Here is a 21,264-nt window from a genome sequence, read left to right as displayed (position 1 = left end):
CAAAGAAGAGAACCCTAACAGCAACTCTAGCAGTTACCGAAAAAATCGAACCAAAAAAACGCGTATTCAGTGAACCGAATCAGTGTTTTTCGGATCGAAAAGGACCAGCCTTATTCGGTTCAGTTTTCGGATTCTGTTCTGCCGGTAATGCAAACTGGTACCGCAAATCGAATATAATATGACAGTTCAACAGTTAAAAATCGACAATGGATTCAGTTCATACATTTCAGACAATATGAGAAATTTACCTTTTCCGGCGAGGGGGGGGGGGGTGGAGGATTTGCTTGTAGATCGAGCGAAGTTGGCCTCCTCTGGCTAGACGGCGTCGGATTTGGATCCTTCTGCAGCTCCTGCAAAGCGGGCAAACAGCTGCGGCGACGGCGGCAAGGGCAGCGGTTTGGGTGCTCCTAGCTCGGGGGAACTAGCGGCGGAAGTTCACGGGGCAGTGGCGGATAGCGTAGAAGCGTTGGCGGCGGCAGGGAGAAGCGGAACAGCGACCGGCGGTGCGGATGCGGTGGTGACAGCGCAAAATCACAGGAGCAGCGTGTCGGGGAAGATAGGGAGAAGACAAAAACGTCACGACGCGGGCTGAAATATCCTTCGCCAACCGTTTTTCGAGGCCACTTCGGTACCGCGACGGGACCGAGGATATCCAGGTTCGAGGGCTCCTATTCGGTAAATCTGATTTATTTTTTTCGGTTTCCGCAACTATTCGGTATCTGATCTGGCCATTTTTTGCCCCCTAAACCGATAACTAGTTTGGCCCCTCTTTTCGGTATCTGCTAGAGTTGCTCTAAGAATTTCCTTTTCAGCGTACATCGCAGAGCACTCAAGCACAGGAGAGAGGATGCGAGTTTTCATGGCAATATCTAGGCGTAGGATAATCTCGGTGGCCAAAAGCAATTGGAGTTTGATGTTACCGATGAATTTGTCGCTCCAGCTCAGAAGCTTCTTGGCACAAACTCTCAACCTTGGCAGCACATCTACGAAACAAATAGATTCACCACATTTTCCACTGAATCCCAAGCTAGCCTCCTTCACCACTTGTTGAAGTCCATCATCCGCCTTGGCCCCGTGGGCCTCGAAGTAAAATCTACAGCCCACGCTGATGTCCGCATCCAGTTCCAACAGCAGCGGTGCGTGGTCCGACACAGTAGTATACTCAGGGCTGAGAGAAACGCGTTAGGGTTAGCTGCATCCCAATCCACTGAAACGAACACCCCGTCTAGCTTCTCCAGGGTCGGCCTCCCTCTCTCATTGGCCCACTCTTTTGCTGTTTAACGACCATGAAAATTGATGCCTGTTTGTTGGGGGGCGGGGAGGTGTCGCCCTCGTATCCGTGGCTTGTGATGTGACGTCAAGATTTAATAAAACGGTTTTTACTATTAAGAATCTGTTTGTTTTTTAGTCAGAGATATGTCCATGTGCTTGCTGGTCGGATCTCAGTCCAACAATAGCACGTGGGAGAAGAGAGAACAAGGATGACCCTCGTATCTTAGTCCAATGGTTTCGGTACAACAAATGAGATTTAAGACCATTTGCTTTGAAAATCAGACTGAAAAATTGGTCACACCATGCATGGCCTCTCTCAACTGAGGAGTATTCACTAATCTCCTCCGGTGCTACTTGATTTCAGTTCCAAGTCCGGTAAAGACCTATTGCTTATACAAATAACGTGTTAATTCATCTAGTGGTAAGTTTACCAGAAGGTGAATACATCATTGTATCGTGTTCCATCTCTCTAAGCAAACAGAAAATGGAACCATTTCATTCTACCGTTCCATCTTCTCAACCAGACAACAAACTAGAACCATTCTATTCTCATAGGAATGGGATGGTTCAACTTCATTCCACGTCACTCTGGAACCAAACACCACCTTAACCGACACGCAGATGCATTGATCAATCTATATATGCGTGACGATGCATCGTGGACGTTAGTTCGACGAATTCAGTCCTTGTCCGAATAGGAGAGTTTAACACCAAACGGTTTAGTGCCCGCACAGTACCCGCTTTCCGGATAGGGCTTTAATTAAGCAAGAGTGACACGTTCACGAGAACGTTTGCTGAATCTCTTGTACCAGTTCTTCCGCGCTGAGCTCACACTCGATTCCAATCTGTGGGAAGGTACACATATATGTATAGTGTCAGCAACTCCAATAAACTCATGGGACGACTGGTAGAAAAGGTTACTGCATGAGGGTGATGACGAAATCGACATGTTATGAGCAATCCGTTTTTACATGTTGAAACAGCTGTATAATGGGAGACTTCATACATGAGTGTCATAACGAAATTGAGGTTCAAAATTTAAGATGCGAAAATATGTACTACTCCGTACCTAGCAAGTGCGGTGCGTTCGATCCGTACGTTGGAATGTATTGTTCATCTTTAATTTCCACTAGCTTTAGAAGACTTTGTGTCAACAGTTTTTGTTGCTTTTTTTACAATGCTTGGTGTCACAGGTTGGTTCATGTGCAATTCATGAATAGATAGTGTACTATTACTATCACCAACCAAGATACTATTCCGAGCAACCTTGCATAGATATGGTGAGCCCTGTTTTGAACACGAAGGCAGGCATGTCCGGGTCCAACCTAAGCTATAGCCATCCAGGGCACATTTATGACCAGTGCAGCTTCAGCATGATTGGGCAGTAGCCATTCATGCATGCACTTTACACGAACCTCACATGAAACAAATGCAGATCTCTTCAACTTTGGTATGTCCATGCATGTACTAGTGTTTTGAATGGCCCCATCATGCTTTTACTACCATGTTCATACATGCTGGTGACCGATTGAGAGAAGCGGAAGACTATGGCATGCAAGAACTTGCAAGCCTATCTAGCTGAAGTTGGGCTATGCTAGCTGCGGCTGTAGGGTATATATAGGACAGTAGGAGTATACACACCTTGACGGTGAAGGCATTGACGTCGGTGTCGTCGACCGTGCTGATCTTGGCGTGGAGGATCTCCAGCGCCCGTCCCTCCAGCGCCGCGACGATCTTCACCGCCTGCCCCGGCGCGCGGGGCGACACCGTCTTGAGCACAAGGTTGGCGCCGCGAAACTCCACCCTCACGTCAGGGAGGAGCGTCGCCTGCCTGTTGGCCGCGTACACCGATAGCTCCGCCGCGATGGCCTCCAGCGACGGCTCGTGGCAGCCGGTCGGCGTCATCGCCGGGGACACGTAGGCGGAGGAGCCTGACGACATTGTTGGTGGCAGGGGCAGGGGCCGGATGAGCTTGTAGGGGCTTCCGGGCGTCGGGGGCGTCCTGCAGGGGCTCATCGTGGCGAGACGCGGGCTGAGCGGCGGCGTGGACTTGAGGAGCGGGCTGAGAGGGAGCCGCGGGCTGGGCGATGGCAGCGGGCGTGGGCTGAGGACCTGCTCCGTGTAGGCCTTGCGCTGCTTCTTGGCCTCCAGGGACTGCTTCACTTGCTGCAGCTCCTTGATGTAGTCCACCACCCCTCCTATGATGGATGCTTGGTCGCCCTGAACCACAAAACATAGATACGACTTTCATATAATGCCATACTTAAAAAAAATATAATGGCATCCAACATTGCAATCCAAGCTAGGTGCATGCTTGCTTCAACAATTAGGTGATAAATGAAGCAGACTGTCTAAGCTGCTCAGGGTTTCCAAGAGGATACTAGCGGACTAGCATACTACTAAACGATCGGTTAGATAGTCCGGGCCAAGAGCACTCACTTGGCGTCGATTTCGACAAAAAAGACCTCGTGACGAAACTATTTAAAAAAAAAATTCGACCTGAAACTATTTCACATATCTAACCCTTTTGCTCAACGCCCAGCCCTCAGACGCTACCCAACTGCATGTGGGGCCTAGGCTGGCCACGCTGGTCGTGCTTGGCCACGCTCGCAAGGGTATAGCGCGGAGAAGCACTAAGCTATGGAGGATAGCGCCACGCTGTCGGACGCTGAGCAAAAGGTTATCTCGGTGAAATAGTTTCACGTGGAGTTCATCCTGTGAAATACTTTCGTGACGAGGTCTATTTCGTTGAAATTGACTCACTTGGCAGGCATTGCACGTCACGTAGGCCCAGATCCCAATGAGGAAGATCAAGGGAGGTTGATGACAATAACTGATCTACAGTACCGAGTCGAAGTTGTGCATTATTGGTAGACTTGTATTTGTAGAACGTGGAGTAATAAACCATCCAGTGGTTGGCTAACAACACATGTTAGCCAAACGATTTAAGCTGGTACTCTAATTAAACAAGCAGCAGAGATGGAGAGCAAAGATGATCTTACACGCTTGACATAGAAGCACGGCATGAGCGACCGCAGCGCGGCGAGGTGCTCGTTCATCTGCTTCCTCCGGTTGCGCTCCACCGTGATGTGCGCCGTCTTCGGGGCCTCCGGCGAGCACTTTCGCCTCTTCTGCGCCTGTGCCGCCGTGTCATCGTTATCTTCCTGATCCTGCGGCGCCATTCGCCGCTTGCTGCCCAGCTTGCTGTCTGGTGGCGCCAACAGCGCACCACTGCTGGCGCCGGACGTGGGGCTCAACGCCGTCGTAGCGGCGCTACCGTTCACGCAGTCTTCCCATGTCTCGAGGATGCTGAAGAGGTCTTCGGCGTCGGAGGGGAGCTGGAACTCGCCGTCGACGACGTTGTCCAGGAGGAGCTGGCCGCACAGCGCGATGTCTCCCATGATCAGTGGTGTACGTGCACAACCAACGTACCTTTGCTATGTCCTAGGTAGCCAGGGGTCGTAGATCGAAAACAAGGTTGTGTCACTAGCTTGTGTGTATGTGGAATGTTGGGTAGCTAGCCTTTGCTCCTTTTTAAGCAGCTCGCATGGAGAGATCGGCCGTTGCTTGTGGTGACATGGTCGTCATGAGAAGGGTCGAAATGACATAAATATTTGATGCCATGTACCGTGCTGTGTACGGGTACGGCTGCATGAGTGATGACTAGCGTGAGAGAGCGCCAGTTAGTGGCCCCACCAGGAACACTTGAAATCGGCCATACTTGCTAGGCCAGCTCAAGGCATACCTCTAGAGATCGAGCTAACGAATGATTAATATAACTCTGTTATGCATCTTCATGTAAGTGCTGGTCACATCAAATAATTAAATTGTTAGAAAGAAAACCACTCTAGTCTTGGTGCCAATAGCACATGGTTTTTCCCACTGACTTGCCACGCTGGCATGATTAGATTTTTTTTTAGGAGAATTCCATTTTTGACTCATAAGTTTCAGTTTTTTGACAGCTTTGACCCCATTTAGTAGGTTTTTCCTTTTTTACCCCATTAAGCAAAACTTGATCCACTAATGACCCCATTTAAGATTTTTCGTCCAGGTGGGATCCATTGTTCAGGCCGACGCGGCAAGACAACTAGACACGTATTTTGTCATGGACGTTTCCTACGCATCGCACGCTCAAAAGCTTTACTTTTGATCCATATTGTACTATGTGAAAACATAAGTGATGTGTAACATTAGAAAGTGCTTAGGTGAAACATTGATTTGAATACTGTGGGTAATATGGATACTTATGTAATGACATTTATCTTCGGCGTGAGTTGTGTTGAACTTTTACCCCGAGTCAAGTCATGGACTTGTGCTCGTACTGGTTAGTTATGTGTTTGTTTCAGGTGTTGCCGGGAGCTGGAGGAACGTGGTCGATGACGGGATTGAGGGACGATGCTTAGGAGAAGCTGAGGTCGAGGATCAATGTCATGCGGGATGTTCGTGCGAAGGAACAATGGAGGTAAAGGCTACAATGACCCGGGAAGGCACCGGTTTGTCGTACATTGTTTATACCAGAGATGTATGGTATTGGAGATTTTTGACGCATGATAGTTGAGTTTTGAAAATATCACAAGAAGAGTTGGTGGCATGGAGTGGCATCGACGTGAAAACATCTAGATCCAGTCCCGCCTGGTTGAGAGCTGTTTAAAGACTGGACAATAGCATCAGCAAGATGTCGTCCGATTGAAAAGTGGTCCACATGAAAGTTGTGCGCGTCGTCGAGAAAAACAACTTTGCTTTTTAAGTCATCTCAATCTGTGGTTGTATGCAGGCTCTACGGTCATAACAACGACGGGGACATAGGTGTTCTGGATTGGACGTGAGAGAAATCAGAGCTTTGCATCTAGATCAATTCTTGGAGAGTTCTTGGATGCATGGTTGCATCTTTTGTAATCGATCGACATCGTTGCAATAAACAGATTCGTTGGCGGTACCATCTCTGTTCTTCTCGGATATTCGTGGATTCTTCGTGCTTGATCTTTCTAACACTTTGCTACAGGTTTCTCACGAGATTAAGGGAAGATTGCGATTAATTCATCTTTCAAGTTATTTCACGAAAGTGGTTCTAGATTGATCCTCATTACTTTCTGTCAGCTGCTACCGTTTTGATCATATCTTTTGATTCGTACGTTCGATTGAGCTGATTCGTGTTGCTTTGGTTAGATAATTTCAATACCTTTCTTTTCCATACTCGTATGTAAGTTATTGTTCAGCCTATCTAAAGTTACATTGGATTTACTCTCACGAAAATATTTGGGTTTTAGGGTTTGAACTTTCGAGAAAAGTTTTAATTTGCTTCCTCGCAATCATTCACCTCTCCCTCTGATTGCCTATCTCGATCTCACAATTGGTATCAGAGCAAGGTCCTTTTAGTTTATCTTTATCGATTGATTATAATTGCTAGATATGGATATGTATTTTACCAAACCCTGTTTGTTCGATGGTGTTAATTTTTAGTTCTGGAACGCGAAGATGAAGGCATACATCATGGCACAAAGCTCCGCCATCTGAGAGAAAGTTGCCAAGCCCTATGAGCTCCCAGCGGACGATGCGATCACAGAAACAAACTTGGTCTATGTGGAACAAACACCAGCACAAGCACACCAAGGACCTAGACAACCAACGGATCGAGCATACTTCTCCAAGTACAGGCCGTCTCACAAGCAGCGTGCGATGCGTAGGAAACGCCCAGGAGAAAATACGCGTCCACGTCGGTCTGAACAGTGGGTTTCACCTTCAGGATGAAGAGGATTAGGGTAAAAATCTTAAATGGGAACACAAGTGGCACAAGTTTTGCTAAATGGGGTCATTGGTGGTATACAAGTTTTCCTAAATGGGGTCGAAAAAAGGAAAACCCACTAAATGGAGCCAAAGCTATCAAAAAGTGGAACTTAAGGGTCAAAAATGGAATTCACTCTTTTTTATACCTTCAGTTCATTTGTTTTCGTCTCGAAAACCAAGAAAACACACAAGTAGACCCGCGCCGGATGGAGAAAATGTGATAGTTTGTGGTCAATAACTTTTGTTGACTCTCCAGGGTTCGTTTCGACCAAGATAATCAACCAAACGCCAACATGGCATGCTCACATGGCAAGCAGGGGAAAAACCATGCCATGTTGGCACCGAAACTGCTTAAGACGGGTTGAAAGACCACCGGTGTCCGGTTTCGACAATTGGGGGATGAAAAGTATACGAAAAAAAGTTGAGGGACCGTTAACGTACCTTTCAACAAGTTGAGAGATGAAAAATACACTTTTCTCTTTCTACTATGGCTACGACTACTTTTTTATTGTAAGTGTCTGTCTAGATTCTCTCGATCGAAGATGGCCTTGGAGGGATGGGGCGGGGTTTGGATTGCTGTTCGAGGCAATTAGTTCTTGTTAATTTGAAAAAAGGAACAAGTAGTGCTCACTCAATTTGGAGAAACAAATTGGGATATATTTTTATTCAAAGTTTTAGTAAAACCTATAAGTCATTCAATATTTTGTGATGTGATTACCATTTCACATCTGATTAATTCAGCAACATCATGGTTCTTGCATGTGGTGCCAAGCTACCATGTTTGGAAAGTTAAATCATGCACCACTAATGTAAAAAAGCAAGAGTGAGGCGTGATTCAGATGATCTCAGCCCATTCACACACGTCTAAAATCTAATTTTTCAAATTCATCACCCAATGACATGCACAACGCATGATGTCATTATTAGGAAACCCAAGCCCGTGCAGTCCCTTGATTCTATCAATTACATAATTTCTTAATCTCCCCAATAGTTCCTAATTGCTTAGCTCCCCATTGCCCGACTATTGTCCTTGATAGAAAAACGGACAAGGCTCTCACCCACATGTAAGGTCCTAGATGACAACTTTTGCCCACTCCATTTATCTATAAGGTGATAATTCTTGTGCAGTCCTCCAACGGTTACAAAACTTTGTATAGCTACAATTTTTCTGTCAACATGTTACATTTATACAAGAGGTACACATCATATATTTTGTTGTTGTTGATAATTTACTGCATTTTATTCTCCAAGCAAAGGGCCACAGGAACATGCAGAAGACTGCACACACCACCAAGATATAATTAAGGTGCAGGCAAAACAAATGCTGAAACTTCAAGACATGTCCTCTAGAGAAGATCTGGACGGCACCGCGAACAGTACCATTGCCACCGATGGTGTTGAGGATTATACTCATCTACTTTCGTGCAGGAAGAAACCTTAATATATATATTACCGGGCATCATCTTAAGGTCGCCATCGGCAGACTGCAGGACTATATCTTACGACTGCGGAGGTCGACGCCAACATTAATTCCAACAAAACTTAAGAGAAGGCTATATATATATATATTTCACTCTCTTGATCATCCCACGACAAGGAAAGAAGAGGGAGCGATGGATATAGGAGCATGCATGCTTGGAGTGGTAGCACGAAATAGCTGAGGTTTACAGCAAGCTTCAATCTCCTTGCTGCATGCATTGCTCAGTATTTAATTAACTAGCAGAATGCCCGTGCATTGCCACGATCCAGGCAAGCCACTATTGGGTCTTCTCTTCCTTTTCTCTTCTTTTTTTTTTTTGAGCCACACCCGTTCTTGCTCTTGGGCCAACTTCCCCGGGAGCGCCAAGCTCATGCCCACAGGAGGACTCGTGCCCGTCTTCCTCCTCGTGCCAAAAGCAGCAAACACACGCGCCGTCCGCCACAATCTCCGCCCTCGATGATGCCTCCTCGGCCCGTGACCCGTCCAAGTGCTTTGAACCGTATCCCACGGCCATTCCCTTTCTTTTCCCTCCTCAATCATCTCCCATAATCATGGCTGAACCGCCTTAGCGCGCGTTATCGTAGCGGCTCCCGTTGGCCCAGATAAACACGCCGGGGATGAGAGCTCAGAGAATGAACCTGTTCCCCTGTTTTCTCTGAATTTAAACGTTGTCTGACAAGATGGAGCTTGCATGTCAGAGCCGCCGGTTCTCGGATGGAAGGAGGCACCACATGCTGGACCATATGCTGCATCGCATGACCAATCTGCCGTTGCAAGGTTGAATGTGTGAAGAGATATCTTTGGGTTTTTAATTGTGTTTTCTCCGCTGCGTCAGAAGTATTTTTGTTGGATTAGGAAGGGTCGCCTATTGGGTTGCGCCAGGAGAGGGTAGCTCAGCCGTCTGGAGTGGGCGAAGGAGTAGTTTGCGTGCGGGCGGACGAGGTGGGTCTCGGGGGCTTGACGAGAAAAAGGGAGGAAATAAGGTGGAACGGTCCTTAATTTTTACTCCCTCCGATCCTAAATTGTTATCGAAATATTACATGTATCTAGACGCTTTTTATGAATACATGCATTTATATTTGGGCAAATTTGAGTCAAGAATTTAGGATCACAGGGAGTACATTGGTACATATATAGATATAGATAGTTTCGGTACATGTAATGGGTCAGCCGGCTTAGTAGGCCTAATATACATTCAATTTTGGGGGTTCATAAATTTTATGGGATATATATAGATAGATTCGGTGCAGTTAATGGACCAGCGGCTTAGTAAGTCTAATATACATGCAATCCTGAGGACCCACTAATTTTATGCGAAGTTTGACAGACGACGGTGAAAAAAACGGTTCGTATTTTTTAGATAGGTATAGATTGTATTAACTCTCTCTCGCTGGCCTGGCGCCTTACATTTTCATAACCCCCTCTGCTCGATCGACCATTTGCACCCGGCCTGCTACGCGTGAATGCAGCAGCAAACTTGGGTAATTAAATTCCATTCAAGGCGGCAGACTGCGTATGGTCGCTATATACATGCACACTTTTCACCGTAGTAATAACGTCACATTCCTTTTGCCCTGGCAGTAACCATGCATGTTAACGTTAGATCGCATGCATCTGATCAAGGTAATATTCCCTCTGAGTGACCACCGCCATCAGTTAAGAATGCTTCTTATACAATACTAAACCGCAAAGGTCTAACAAGATAGAGCCAAGGCAAGTCTATCAAAGTTCCGTGTATAAAGTTGCGATATAGCCACTTCTAAATGTCTCTTTGTGTATGTCGTATTGCCTTTGATGTACATGTGTAATCTAATAATCGATCAGTACATCGTCTGGACCACTGCCAAAAGCTAGTACGTACCTCGCTAGCTGTTAGCGATTGCCATTTGCCAGGGGTCAATTGCAAAGATGGCTGAAATCTGAAGTGTTTTAAGTCACTTTATTTCAACCCATAGATCTACATCTCGGAGTGTCGTTTCAAGTTTTCTCTCATTTTTTAGGCACTGTTTTGTTCAGGGTTATAAGAGGTGGGCCAATTGTTTAAACCACTAAACACACTTGGGTTGCCAGGGGCGGAGACCGAGGCACAGCGCGTGAAGATTTTTTTCTTCTTCGCTAAATTTTGAAGGAATTTTAGTTTGGTCCCGGGCTTGCTTTCTTAATTTCTCGTTTTAAACTTCTACCCTATAGCGCCAATTGGCCCCTGGTCTTGACTAAATCATGTACTCCCTTCGATCCATATTAATTGTCAAAATATTACATATATCTAGATGTTTCTTAGGCATAGATAAATTCATATTTGGACAAATTTGACACACTTAATATGGATCGGAGGAAGTACCACCATTGGGTTTAGGTAAGATTAAGTTATTCTGGTCCTGACTAAATCATGTACCACCGTTGGTCATATATATCTATCCGCTCATTCTCGTTGACCCCACGCTCCGGAGCTGCCAATTGGATATCTACCTTCCATCTTTGGTAATACAAACCACATCTACCTAGGCAGACAATTGAAGTACAAGTACCATCCTATAAAGTTGTTATGAACGCGACAAATTTCCCACATCACAAGCATAAGATGTTATGAACGTGACAAGTAAGAACGAAGAACGAAAAAGAAATCACAGCACAAGGACATACGGATTTAACGTGGAAAACCCTCTCAAACAACGAGAGGGAAAAACCACGGGCGCCAGCCAGCGAAACTTCACTATATGGAGAGTGTTTACAACGCCTGCGAGATTTCACGAAAGCAACTCATCCCGAAACGGCGGCTTACAAGGGGTATATATAGCAGGAGAATTAGGACAAAACAGATCTGTATCGGGGACCCCGGAAGTTCCGGGGTTAGGGCCGGAAGTTCCGGGCTTGTTCCGAACTAACCTCCGCAGTCTTCACGCGAAGTTCCAGTAGCTTCACAGAGGCGAGCCGGATGTTGGGTGGAAGTTCCGCCCCCACAGGAAGTAGACCGGAGGTTCTGGTCCTGGGAAACACCTTCTTGAGAATTTGGATCACAACTTCAACAAACTTGACTTTGAGACAAATTTCTCCTTGTAGCATGAACATTAACAACTCCTGAATCAACAAAGAAAACACTTTCAGCGTCAAAAACCACTAGGGGCTAAAAGATTATACCAACTATGCTCAAACTTAGCAATAGGAACATGCTTTGTCATCATATCAGCAGGATTATCATGAGTGCTGATCTTGCATACTTTCAATTTACCTTGTGCAACAACGTCGCGAACAAAATGATACTTGACATCAATGTGCTGGTTCTCTCATGGAGCATTTGATCCTTAGTAAGGTAAATAGCACTTTGACTGTCACAAAACAGATTAATGCAAGAAACATCTTGATAAAGTTCAGCATATAAACCCTTCAACCAAACAGACTCTTTGTAAGCTTCAGCAATAGCCATATATTCTGCTTCGGTTGTAGATGGCAACAACTGGTTGTAGTGTTGCCTTCTAACTCACAACACATCCACCTACCATGAACACGTAACCTGTGAGGGATCTCCTCTTATCCAAGTCGGCGGCAAAATCTCCTCTTATCCAAGTCGGCGGCAAAATCTGAATTCTCATAGTCAGCGAGTCCCTCATCAGGCTGGCCAAATTTCAAGCAAACATTGGATGTGCCACGGAGGTACCTGAAAAATCTACTGAACAGCTTTCCAATGTTCTTTACCGGGATTAACCATGTAACGACTGACCAAGCTCATAGCATATGATAAATCAGCACGTGACCAAATCATAGCATACATCAAGGAACCAACAGCACTAGAATAGAAAACTCGTGACATGTACTCAATATCTTCATCAAAAGTAGGACATTGCAACGCTGACAACTTGAAATGAGAAGCAATAGGAGTACTAACACACTTTGCATCATGCATATTAAAACGATGAAGAACTTTCTCAATGTAACTTTGTTGACTAAGAAATAGCAACCTAGATTTTCTGTCCTTTTAATTTCCATATCTAGGATTTTCTTAGCAGCACCAAGATCCTTCATCTCAAATTCACTACTTAGTTGTTACTTCAAAATAGTGATTACTTTCATGCTCTTGGCAGCAATTAACATATCCTCAACATATAACAACAAGTATATAGGTGATCCATCAACAAATTTAATGTAGACACAACTATCATACTGAGATCTACTAAAGCCACGTGAGATCATAAATGAATAAAACCTTTTATATCACTGTCTAGGAGATTGGTTCGAACCATAAAGGGACTTCTTCAACTTACACACAAACTCCTCTTTTTACCAGGAACTATGAACCCTTCAGGTTGGTCCATATGGTCCATATATATTTCCTCCTCAAACTCTCCATGCAAAAATGCAGTCTTCATATCTAACTGCTCAAGCTCAAAATCATGCATAACAACAATACCAAACAAAATACGAATGGAACTATGCTTTACCACTGGAGAGAACACATCAATGTAATCAATACCTCGTATCTGACTGAAACCTTTTGCCACTAACCTTGTCTTAAACCTCATAGGCTCATTAGGAGACAAACTCTCATTTCTAAATCCATTTGCAGCGAACGGCTTTCTTTTGTTTAGGCAAGGGCACAACATCCCATGTGCCATTCTTCTCAAGAGATTGCATCTCCTCTTGCATGGCAGACAACCACTTAACACGGTCGCCGGAAACAACAACTTCATTATATGTGGCCGGTTCACTATCATGCTGCACCTGTTCTGCACAACTCAAAGCATAATAAACAAAATCACACTCTTCAATTAAACGTGGGCGAGGACCTTTATTTCTCTTCGGACGGTCAGTTGCAATAGACCATGTGGGTTGCTGCAAAATAGGTGGTGAGGGTGGAACAATATACTCATTATTTCATCATTGTTCCCATCATCATTACCATGATCAACCTGAGCATCATCATTGTCAACAATTTCATCAACGTGCTCCACCTGCACTCTAAGTCTCTCCTCTTCAATGCGAGAAGCATCAGTGGACAAAGTATCATGATACATAACTTTTTCATTAAAGACAACATTTCTGCTCAGCAAAATCTTTTTAGCTTCAGGATTCCACAACCGGAAAGCTTTAACTCCAGAACCATAGCAAAGAAAAATGCACTTAACAGCTCTAGGCACTAGCTTTCCATTATCAACGTGAGCACAAGCGGTGCAACCGAAAACTCTCAAATGTGAATAATCAACAGGTTTACCAGACCATACTTCAATGGAAGTTTTCTTGTTAACTGCAATAGAAGGTGACCTGTTTATGAGGTAGCATGCGGTGGAAGCTGCCTCAGCCCCCAAAAACGCCTGTCCAAACTTGCATTGGACAGCATGCAACGGGCCCTCGAGATGATGGTTCTGTTCATGCGCTCAGCCATGCCATTTTGCTATGGAGTACGGGCAACCATGTAGTGCCTAACCACACCATCATTGCTGCAAAACTCCTCAAACTCATCAGAAACAAATTCACCACCATTATCAGTACGCAAAGTTTTTACCTTCCTTTCATTTTGCTTTTCTACCATAGCTTTCCACTTTTAAAAGCACCAAAAACATCAGACTTGTGTTTCAGAAAATAAGGCCAAGCTTTTCTTAAGTAATCATCAATAATGGTAAGCATGTAATTAGCACCACCAATAGAAGTCTTACGTGACGGTCCCCAAACATCAGCATGCACATAATTTAATATGCCTTTGGTGGTATGAACGGAAGAAATGAACTTAACCCTTTTGTGCTTACCATAAACGCAGTGCTCACAAAACTCGAGATTACTCAAGTTGCAGCCATCGATCAGCTCTCTCTTGACCAACTCTGCCATCCCATGGTCACTCATATGCCCAAGACGCATATGCCACAGATTCATTTTAGCACAATCATCAGAATCATTAGGTGTAACGGCAGCAGCAAAACCAGGCAAAGTGCTACCTCTAAGAACATATAATTTGGTAGAATTCATATCACCTATCATGTGAATGAGAGAACCTCTAAATACCTTCAAAAGTCTACGCCCTCTGGCGTACTTTTACCCGTCACAATCCATGGTACTAAGCGAGATCAAATTTCTGGCCATGCTTTGTATGTGCTTCACCTCTTTCAGTGTGCGTGTCATGCCAACATGGGTCTTGATCTGAACAGACCCAACGCCAACAATATGACAAGGATTGTCATTGCCCACACGCACAAAATCTCTAGTCTGCACAAACTCATATGAACTGAACCAATCCTTGTTACAACAAATATGAAAGGAACATGAAGTATCAAGAATCCATTCATCATCACGGAAAGCACAAGCAGCAAGAACAACGAGGCATTCACCCTCAGAGCTGTCGGTAGAAACGACAGCGGCCTTACCATTACCATCGGACTTGTCTTTCGGTTTGTAGGTACCGTTCCTTTTCTCCTTGTTCTGCAGTTTATAACAATTCTCAATAACATGATTATTTTTCTTACAATACCTGCAGAACTTATCTTTTTCTCAGGACTTTGAACGAGCTTTTCCGTCCCGGCTATTATCTCGGTTGCCGTAATTGTTATTTCTTTGCTTGGTCTTGCCACGAACCTGCAGAGCCTCAGCCTTTGACGATGACCCATCGTCCTGCACCATAGACTTCATCTTCTCTTTCTGTCTAAATGCCTCTAAAACCTCAGCAAGGGTTAGAGAGTCATGGCTGTAAAGAATTAAATCGCGGAAATTTTAATAGGAACTAGGCAACAAGCATAAGAGTAAGATGGCTAAATCCTCATCATCATACTTAACCTCCAAAGCTTGCAAGTCAGAAACGATCTCTCGAAAAATAGTTATATGAGATATTACCGATCCACCTTCTTGCAGCTTACGGGTGAATAACTTCATCTTTACATGTATCTTACTGGTTAGATCTTTAGACATGCAGATCGATTCAAGTTTCAGCCACAGGGCTGCTACAGATTTCTTCTCCAACACTTCCTACAAAATATTATTGGACAGATGAAGTTGAATCAAAGACCAAGCCTTACGATGTTTGCGTTTCTCTTCGGCAGTCCACTCCTTTGCATCCTTCTTGCCGAAGGAATCAAGCGCTTCATCCAGACCTGATGTTCGGGCGAGAATCGCCCACATCTTCGCTTGCCACAACGAGAATCGTGTGGTGTAGTCCGGCTGCGGCAGATCGAACTTCAAGGTAGACATGTCGCAAACCCTAGGCGAAACCTGGAGCTCTGATACCACTTGTTATGAACACGACAAGCAAGAATGAAGAATGAAGAATGGAGAAGAAATCATAGCACAAGGACACACGGAATTAACATGGAAAACCCTCTCAAACAACGAGAGGGAAAACCACGGGCACCAGCTAGTGAAACTTCACTATATGGGGAGTTTTACAATGCCTGGGAGATTTCATGAAAGCAACTCATCCCGAAACGGCGGCTTACAAGGGGTATATATACCAGGAGAATTAGGGCAAAACAGATCCGTATCAAGAACCCCAGAAGTTCTGGGGTTAGGGCCGGAAGTTCCTGGCTTGTCCGGACCAACCTCTACAGACATACGGAGGTGAGCCGGATGTTGGGTGGAAGTTTCGCCACACCAGAAGTAGACCGGAAGTTCCAGTCCTGGGAAACACCTTCTTGAGAATTTGGATCACAATTTCAACATAAGGAGTAAGACAAGCGCCTTCATTTGAAGGTCGGCGTTTGTGGGGTTGTGGAGCCACCATTCTTTGACAGAGGACATGATGATCCAAGAGTTTGGACTAAAGAGGGAAGCCCTAACCAGTATTTTGTGTCATCCTCGAGATATGATTGGAGAGGCGGCATTTGAAGAGGAGGGTGAGATGTCGATTCTGCAACTGCTTGCAGAGTGGACAAAAGCCACAATTGGGCCATCCCCTGCACCCGAAGTGATCGATGATACAAATTTTGTTGAATGATTATCCACACAAAAAATCCTTGCATTTTGGGGGGCGTCCAATCCTTCCAAACAGTTGGCCGCATCATAGAGATAACCATTTCGATGAACTATGCCTTCTAGATCGATGTGGCCATATACTCTCTCTAGACAGGGAAACTTTCAACTGACTGAATTGTCGGTGCATGGAGTGATGTGAAACTACTCAATTCGTCGTGCAAGGAGACAAGTTCCTACATCGTTTGGATTTGCTAAATCCAATCGTTTTCTTGTCATGTCTTCTTGACGCACCAATTTCTTTTTTCTGTTGGAGCATTGGAAAATTGTTGGAGCAATGTCCTTGGGCCTTTGTGCTTGAGTCCCAAAAAGAACAAAAGGCTTTGCAAGCAAAGAAGAGGTTCATGTCGGCGTCATCACAAGGGTTCCCATTCAAGCATGTTTTTGAAGAATCAGTCCTTAAGCCAAGGGCCATCGAAGCTTAAGGGTCAATGGTAGGAATGTAAACGGGCGCCGGTTAGAACCCGTTTAGCCCTGTCCACACAGCAGCCTGTGACAACAAAAGAGAAAAATCTAAAACTAAAAATTGTGTGGGAAGTTAGATAAGCGGGCTTGGCGGCGCCGTTTACTGCGCCGTTGACATCCCGAGTCAATGAAACTTGTCAGGATGAAGAATACCCAAGCCCCCGAGATACGCAGGTAAAGCCGTCTTAGTAGACCTTGTATTTGCCTCCGGCATGAAACCTTTTCAAACTAGAACATAAATCTAAATCAAAAAATTTGGACAATCTACTTATAGAAGATTTCTTGGGTAGATCTCTAGCAAAATCTGTTCTCCTCATTACCCTTAAATCAAACTTCACAATCAAAAAATAAATCTACCAACTATGAATGATGCAATACACGGAGAAGTCATGGCACAGTTAAGGAAGACATGAATATGACCGGCCGTCCTATCTTTGTTATCGAAATTATGGCAACTGCAGCCCCTATTTAGTGATCATCAGCTAGCCGTCGCGTCCCCCCTTGTCTCTCTGTCCTCCGTGTTTTTCTGCCTCAACATTTACTCCAACATTAAACCCCATCAACAACCGGAATGCACTCGAAACTTAGCTATAATTTCCTCTCGTGCAGAATGATGTGTGTGCGTAGATAGGTAGCACGTACGTTGCAAATTGCACTGCGGCATTCATGTTTGCATGCGATACAATACAATATAGCATGGCATGCAGGTACGTACCTGCATGCACAGCACAGTAGTACTGCTTCCTCTCTGAACTTTGATAGCAATGTCAGAGCGAAGAAGAAAACAACAGCAAGACGACAGAGTAGGATCCCGTGTTTGCGCCGGTAGCCGTGGAACCAGAACTGCAAGGACGTACAACAATTATATATAGGGCACCATGCACATGTCAGAAAACTTTAATTTCTCTCGTGGCATACAGAGCTCGATCATCATCGGTGCATGGCTTAAGTTACCTACCATATGTTAGGATTAGCTAGCTAGCTTAAGGTCTCACTTAATTAAGGTCTCATATATTGATCAGATCATCAGCTATATGCCCATATAACCTTTCGTGTTTTGCATTCCAACGCCGCTTTAAAAATTCATACTCTAGACAGATTCTATTTATTCATGTGCAGTGTCTCTAACAATAAGACACATTGCACTCGGTATGAACAGTATAATAATATTTGCCTGGTGGAGACGGACGTACTACGTATGAACAATAAGAGGTTGCGCTTTGGAGTTGTCTTATACTACCTCTATTTCTAAAAATAAGATGTTGCTGCTTTGACCCAGTCAAACTTCTTAAAATTTGACCAATTCTATAGTATAAATGTACTAATACCTACAATAGCAAATAATTATACTATGAAGCTATATATCATGACAGATTTAATAAAGCTATAATTTTGGTACACTTTTCTATAAACTTGGTCAAATCTAGCATCATATATTTAGAGGAACTAAGGGTGTATTTCCTACGTAAACACTTTTATTTATATGCTTACACCATAGGCTATAGGCTAGAATTCCTTTGCCAATGTTGGCTGGCACTTCATCCGTTTCTAAATATAAATATAAGATGTGCTAGCTAACTTTGTCCTAAATCAAACTAACTTCTTAAAGTTTGACCATGTTTATAGAAAAAATCTATCAACATCTATAACTTCAAATTAGTCTTATCAAATCCGTCTTCATAGTATACTTACTTCGTATGGTAGAGATATTAATACATATTTATAACTTGATCAGACTACTTAAAATTTGTCTTGAAGTGTAGAACAAAGATAAAACATTTTATATATAGATTTTCTTTTCGAAAAGGGGGTCTCCCCGGCCTCTGCATGAATTGGCGATATTCACATAGCCATATTTTATATTTACAAATTTAGGTAGTATATATCTAGATTTCTAGATGCATTTAATACTTGAATAGCATGAGTTTGCAATGACTTGCACTGAAATATACATCACGCTGATCCAGAATATACAAATATAGCTCCATTTTTTGCTTCTCTGTATATACATAGAACGGAGGAGCTCGCTCTCCCTTTCCTAGAAAAAAATAAATCTCTCTCGCATACAACTTCATACTCGCTAGATGACGCTTCATTGAATCCAAGCTCAGTGCATTGAATGGCATCCACGAAAGAGGTATGACATGGAGCAATGTCCTTAACTTACATACTAGGGTTCAGGAGTTTGGAACGGCTGTACTAATGCTAGCAAATTAAAAGAGGAGAAAGAACATATACTCTTATTCATCTCGAACATTTGAGAGGAGATCTGCAGGCCCACAATTGAAGAAGGCTATAGCTTTCATAGCAAAGGAGGGCTTAAATGAGATCGATCCTGATCATCGCTCATTCTCTTTCAAAACAAAAGAGAGAGGAAATCAAGGGCAGCTGCTGGATTTGAAGGACGCTAACTTGCCATAAAGGAGGGGCTTAAATGAGACGAAATCAAGGACAGCAACTGGATGCTGCATGTGCATGCAGCTATACCTCTTGGTGATGTGCATATTCATGCATGGTTGTCCTGCCGGTGCAGGGGTGCACACACAGTGTTAGTACGTACGTTTATCTGAGCTATACGGCCATGTTTCGCCGGGAGATATGTCGGCAATCCGGACCCACGGCCGGCGCCCGATGTAATGGGAGGCCATAAAGATGACTTCTGATGCTTGTGATTTGTGAATGGCTCATTCAGCTTTCTGCCATGCCTATGCCTTGTCTCACACTATCCTTGTGGTGCTGGGCGATTCATGCTCAGCGGCGGAGCTACAGTGTCGGGCCGGTGTCAGTTGACACTTGACACCGATGCCTCTGGCCCAACTCCCTCTAGCTACTGTACAGGCAAAAAAATGACACCAGTCAAAAACAATTTTTTTTAGGGGAGTCATAAATAGATTTGACCCCAGTCTACTCCACGGGTACACACTGCTGGAGGCCCAATTAGAATTTCTCCTAACATGAAGCCCAACACCCAACCAGGCCTGCTCCAACAGATCTCGTGGGATCTCTCAGATCGATCGTTGCAGCTTCCACAAAAGAAACACCAACACAGAGCTAGGCGCTAGCTCGCCTCTGATTGGTTCAGTCTCTCGTATTTCCAGTTCAGAAAATAAAAAGAAACTCAACTCTCTCGATCGATCGTCACCGCCGCGGCGCCCGCCGCCGCCTACCCGCCGGCCATCCACGGTTTCGACTCTAAGTGCTACCAGGGCTAAAGCCACAATTTATTTCGCTTAAAATTTCCAAAAAATAAAATAATTTCCAAATTTATTTCGCTTAAATTTCCAAAAAATAAAATAATTTCCAAAGTTATTTCGCTTAATCTCAAGGGAATTTGACATCCTAAACTCCTGAATCCTGATTCTATGTATTATCAGGGTTGACTTTAATTTACTCAGAGACTGCAAATTGGGTGATTGCTTGTTAATCCCTTCAATTGTCAATTTGTGATCATGAGTCCACAACACAATGCCAAATAAGAAAATAAATATATATAGCATCGATGATGCTAGTTTCTGGATTTCTCTTGTATTTGTATGATACTATGTACTAATTTGAGTATTTCAATCCAAAGTATTTTGTGCTAATTTCTTAGGCAGCAAAAATATATATAATGGATCATTTTTTGAATTTGAAAAGAAAATCGTCATCCACTACGACCAAGTGTCCTGATCCTGGCGAAGGTCCATCAAATTTATTAATCATTGTATTGCTTGCTTCCTGGAGCAAGAATTTGAGCTACATTTCAAGTGGTGATGCGATAAATCCCTGTCTGAAGATGAAAATTGACAGAGCAGATGACAAATAGAGAGGTACTCTTTTAACAACTAATTACCTGCCAAAATAATAATTTGACAACTAATGTATAAAATAATTTGATACATCGGTCATAAAAAATGTACTCCCTCCGATCCATGTTAGATAGCGCTGATTTAGTACAACTAATGTACCGGTTATACTAAATCACCGACACCTAATATGAATAGTAGCGAGTAGTATTATTTGATTTCTTATAAATAAAACCCCAACAAATATATGAGTATCAGTACTAGACATTGGAAAAGAATAACTATTCGTAACAATAACTGAAAAGGTAGAAATTTGGGATTGCATGGAACATAGTGTACCATGGTCAGACGATCGATGTGACTAGACGTGGCAGCCAAATCCATCACCCCACCATCATTGGGCGACTACACTACGTGGCTCGCATGGCATGGCTGAAAACGAGGGAGAGCTGGTTGTGGTATGGCAGTGGTGTGGTAGTGTAGTAGGCATGCTGCTTGGGCTCAGCAGGCCATTCTAGATTTGTATTATTTTTT

General features: G+C 43.9%; 1 protein-coding gene across 1 annotated transcript; it reads right to left on the bottom strand.

The window, feature by feature from the left end:
• Window positions 1-1,522: 1,522 nt before the first annotated feature.
• Window positions 1,523-4,873, bottom strand: LOC100846359 (transcription factor SPEECHLESS). Its single transcript, XM_003560636.4, has 3 exons — window positions 4,275-4,873; window positions 2,914-3,492; window positions 1,523-2,117 (listed from the first exon to the last, which is right to left on the bottom strand). The coding sequence occupies exons 1-3, from the start codon at window positions 4,671-4,673 to the stop codon at window positions 2,052-2,054; spliced, it is 1,044 nt and encodes a 347-aa protein (XP_003560684.1). The 5' UTR covers window positions 4,674-4,873; the 3' UTR covers window positions 1,523-2,051.
• Window positions 4,874-21,264: the final 16,391 nt, after the last annotated feature.

This window comes from Brachypodium distachyon, chromosome 1 (assembly GCF_000005505.3).
Source record: "Brachypodium distachyon strain Bd21 chromosome 1, Brachypodium_distachyon_v3.0, whole genome shotgun sequence".
Classification (NCBI taxonomy): domain Eukaryota; kingdom Viridiplantae; phylum Streptophyta; class Magnoliopsida; order Poales; family Poaceae; genus Brachypodium; species Brachypodium distachyon.
This window is presented reverse-complemented; position numbering and strand designations above follow the sequence as displayed.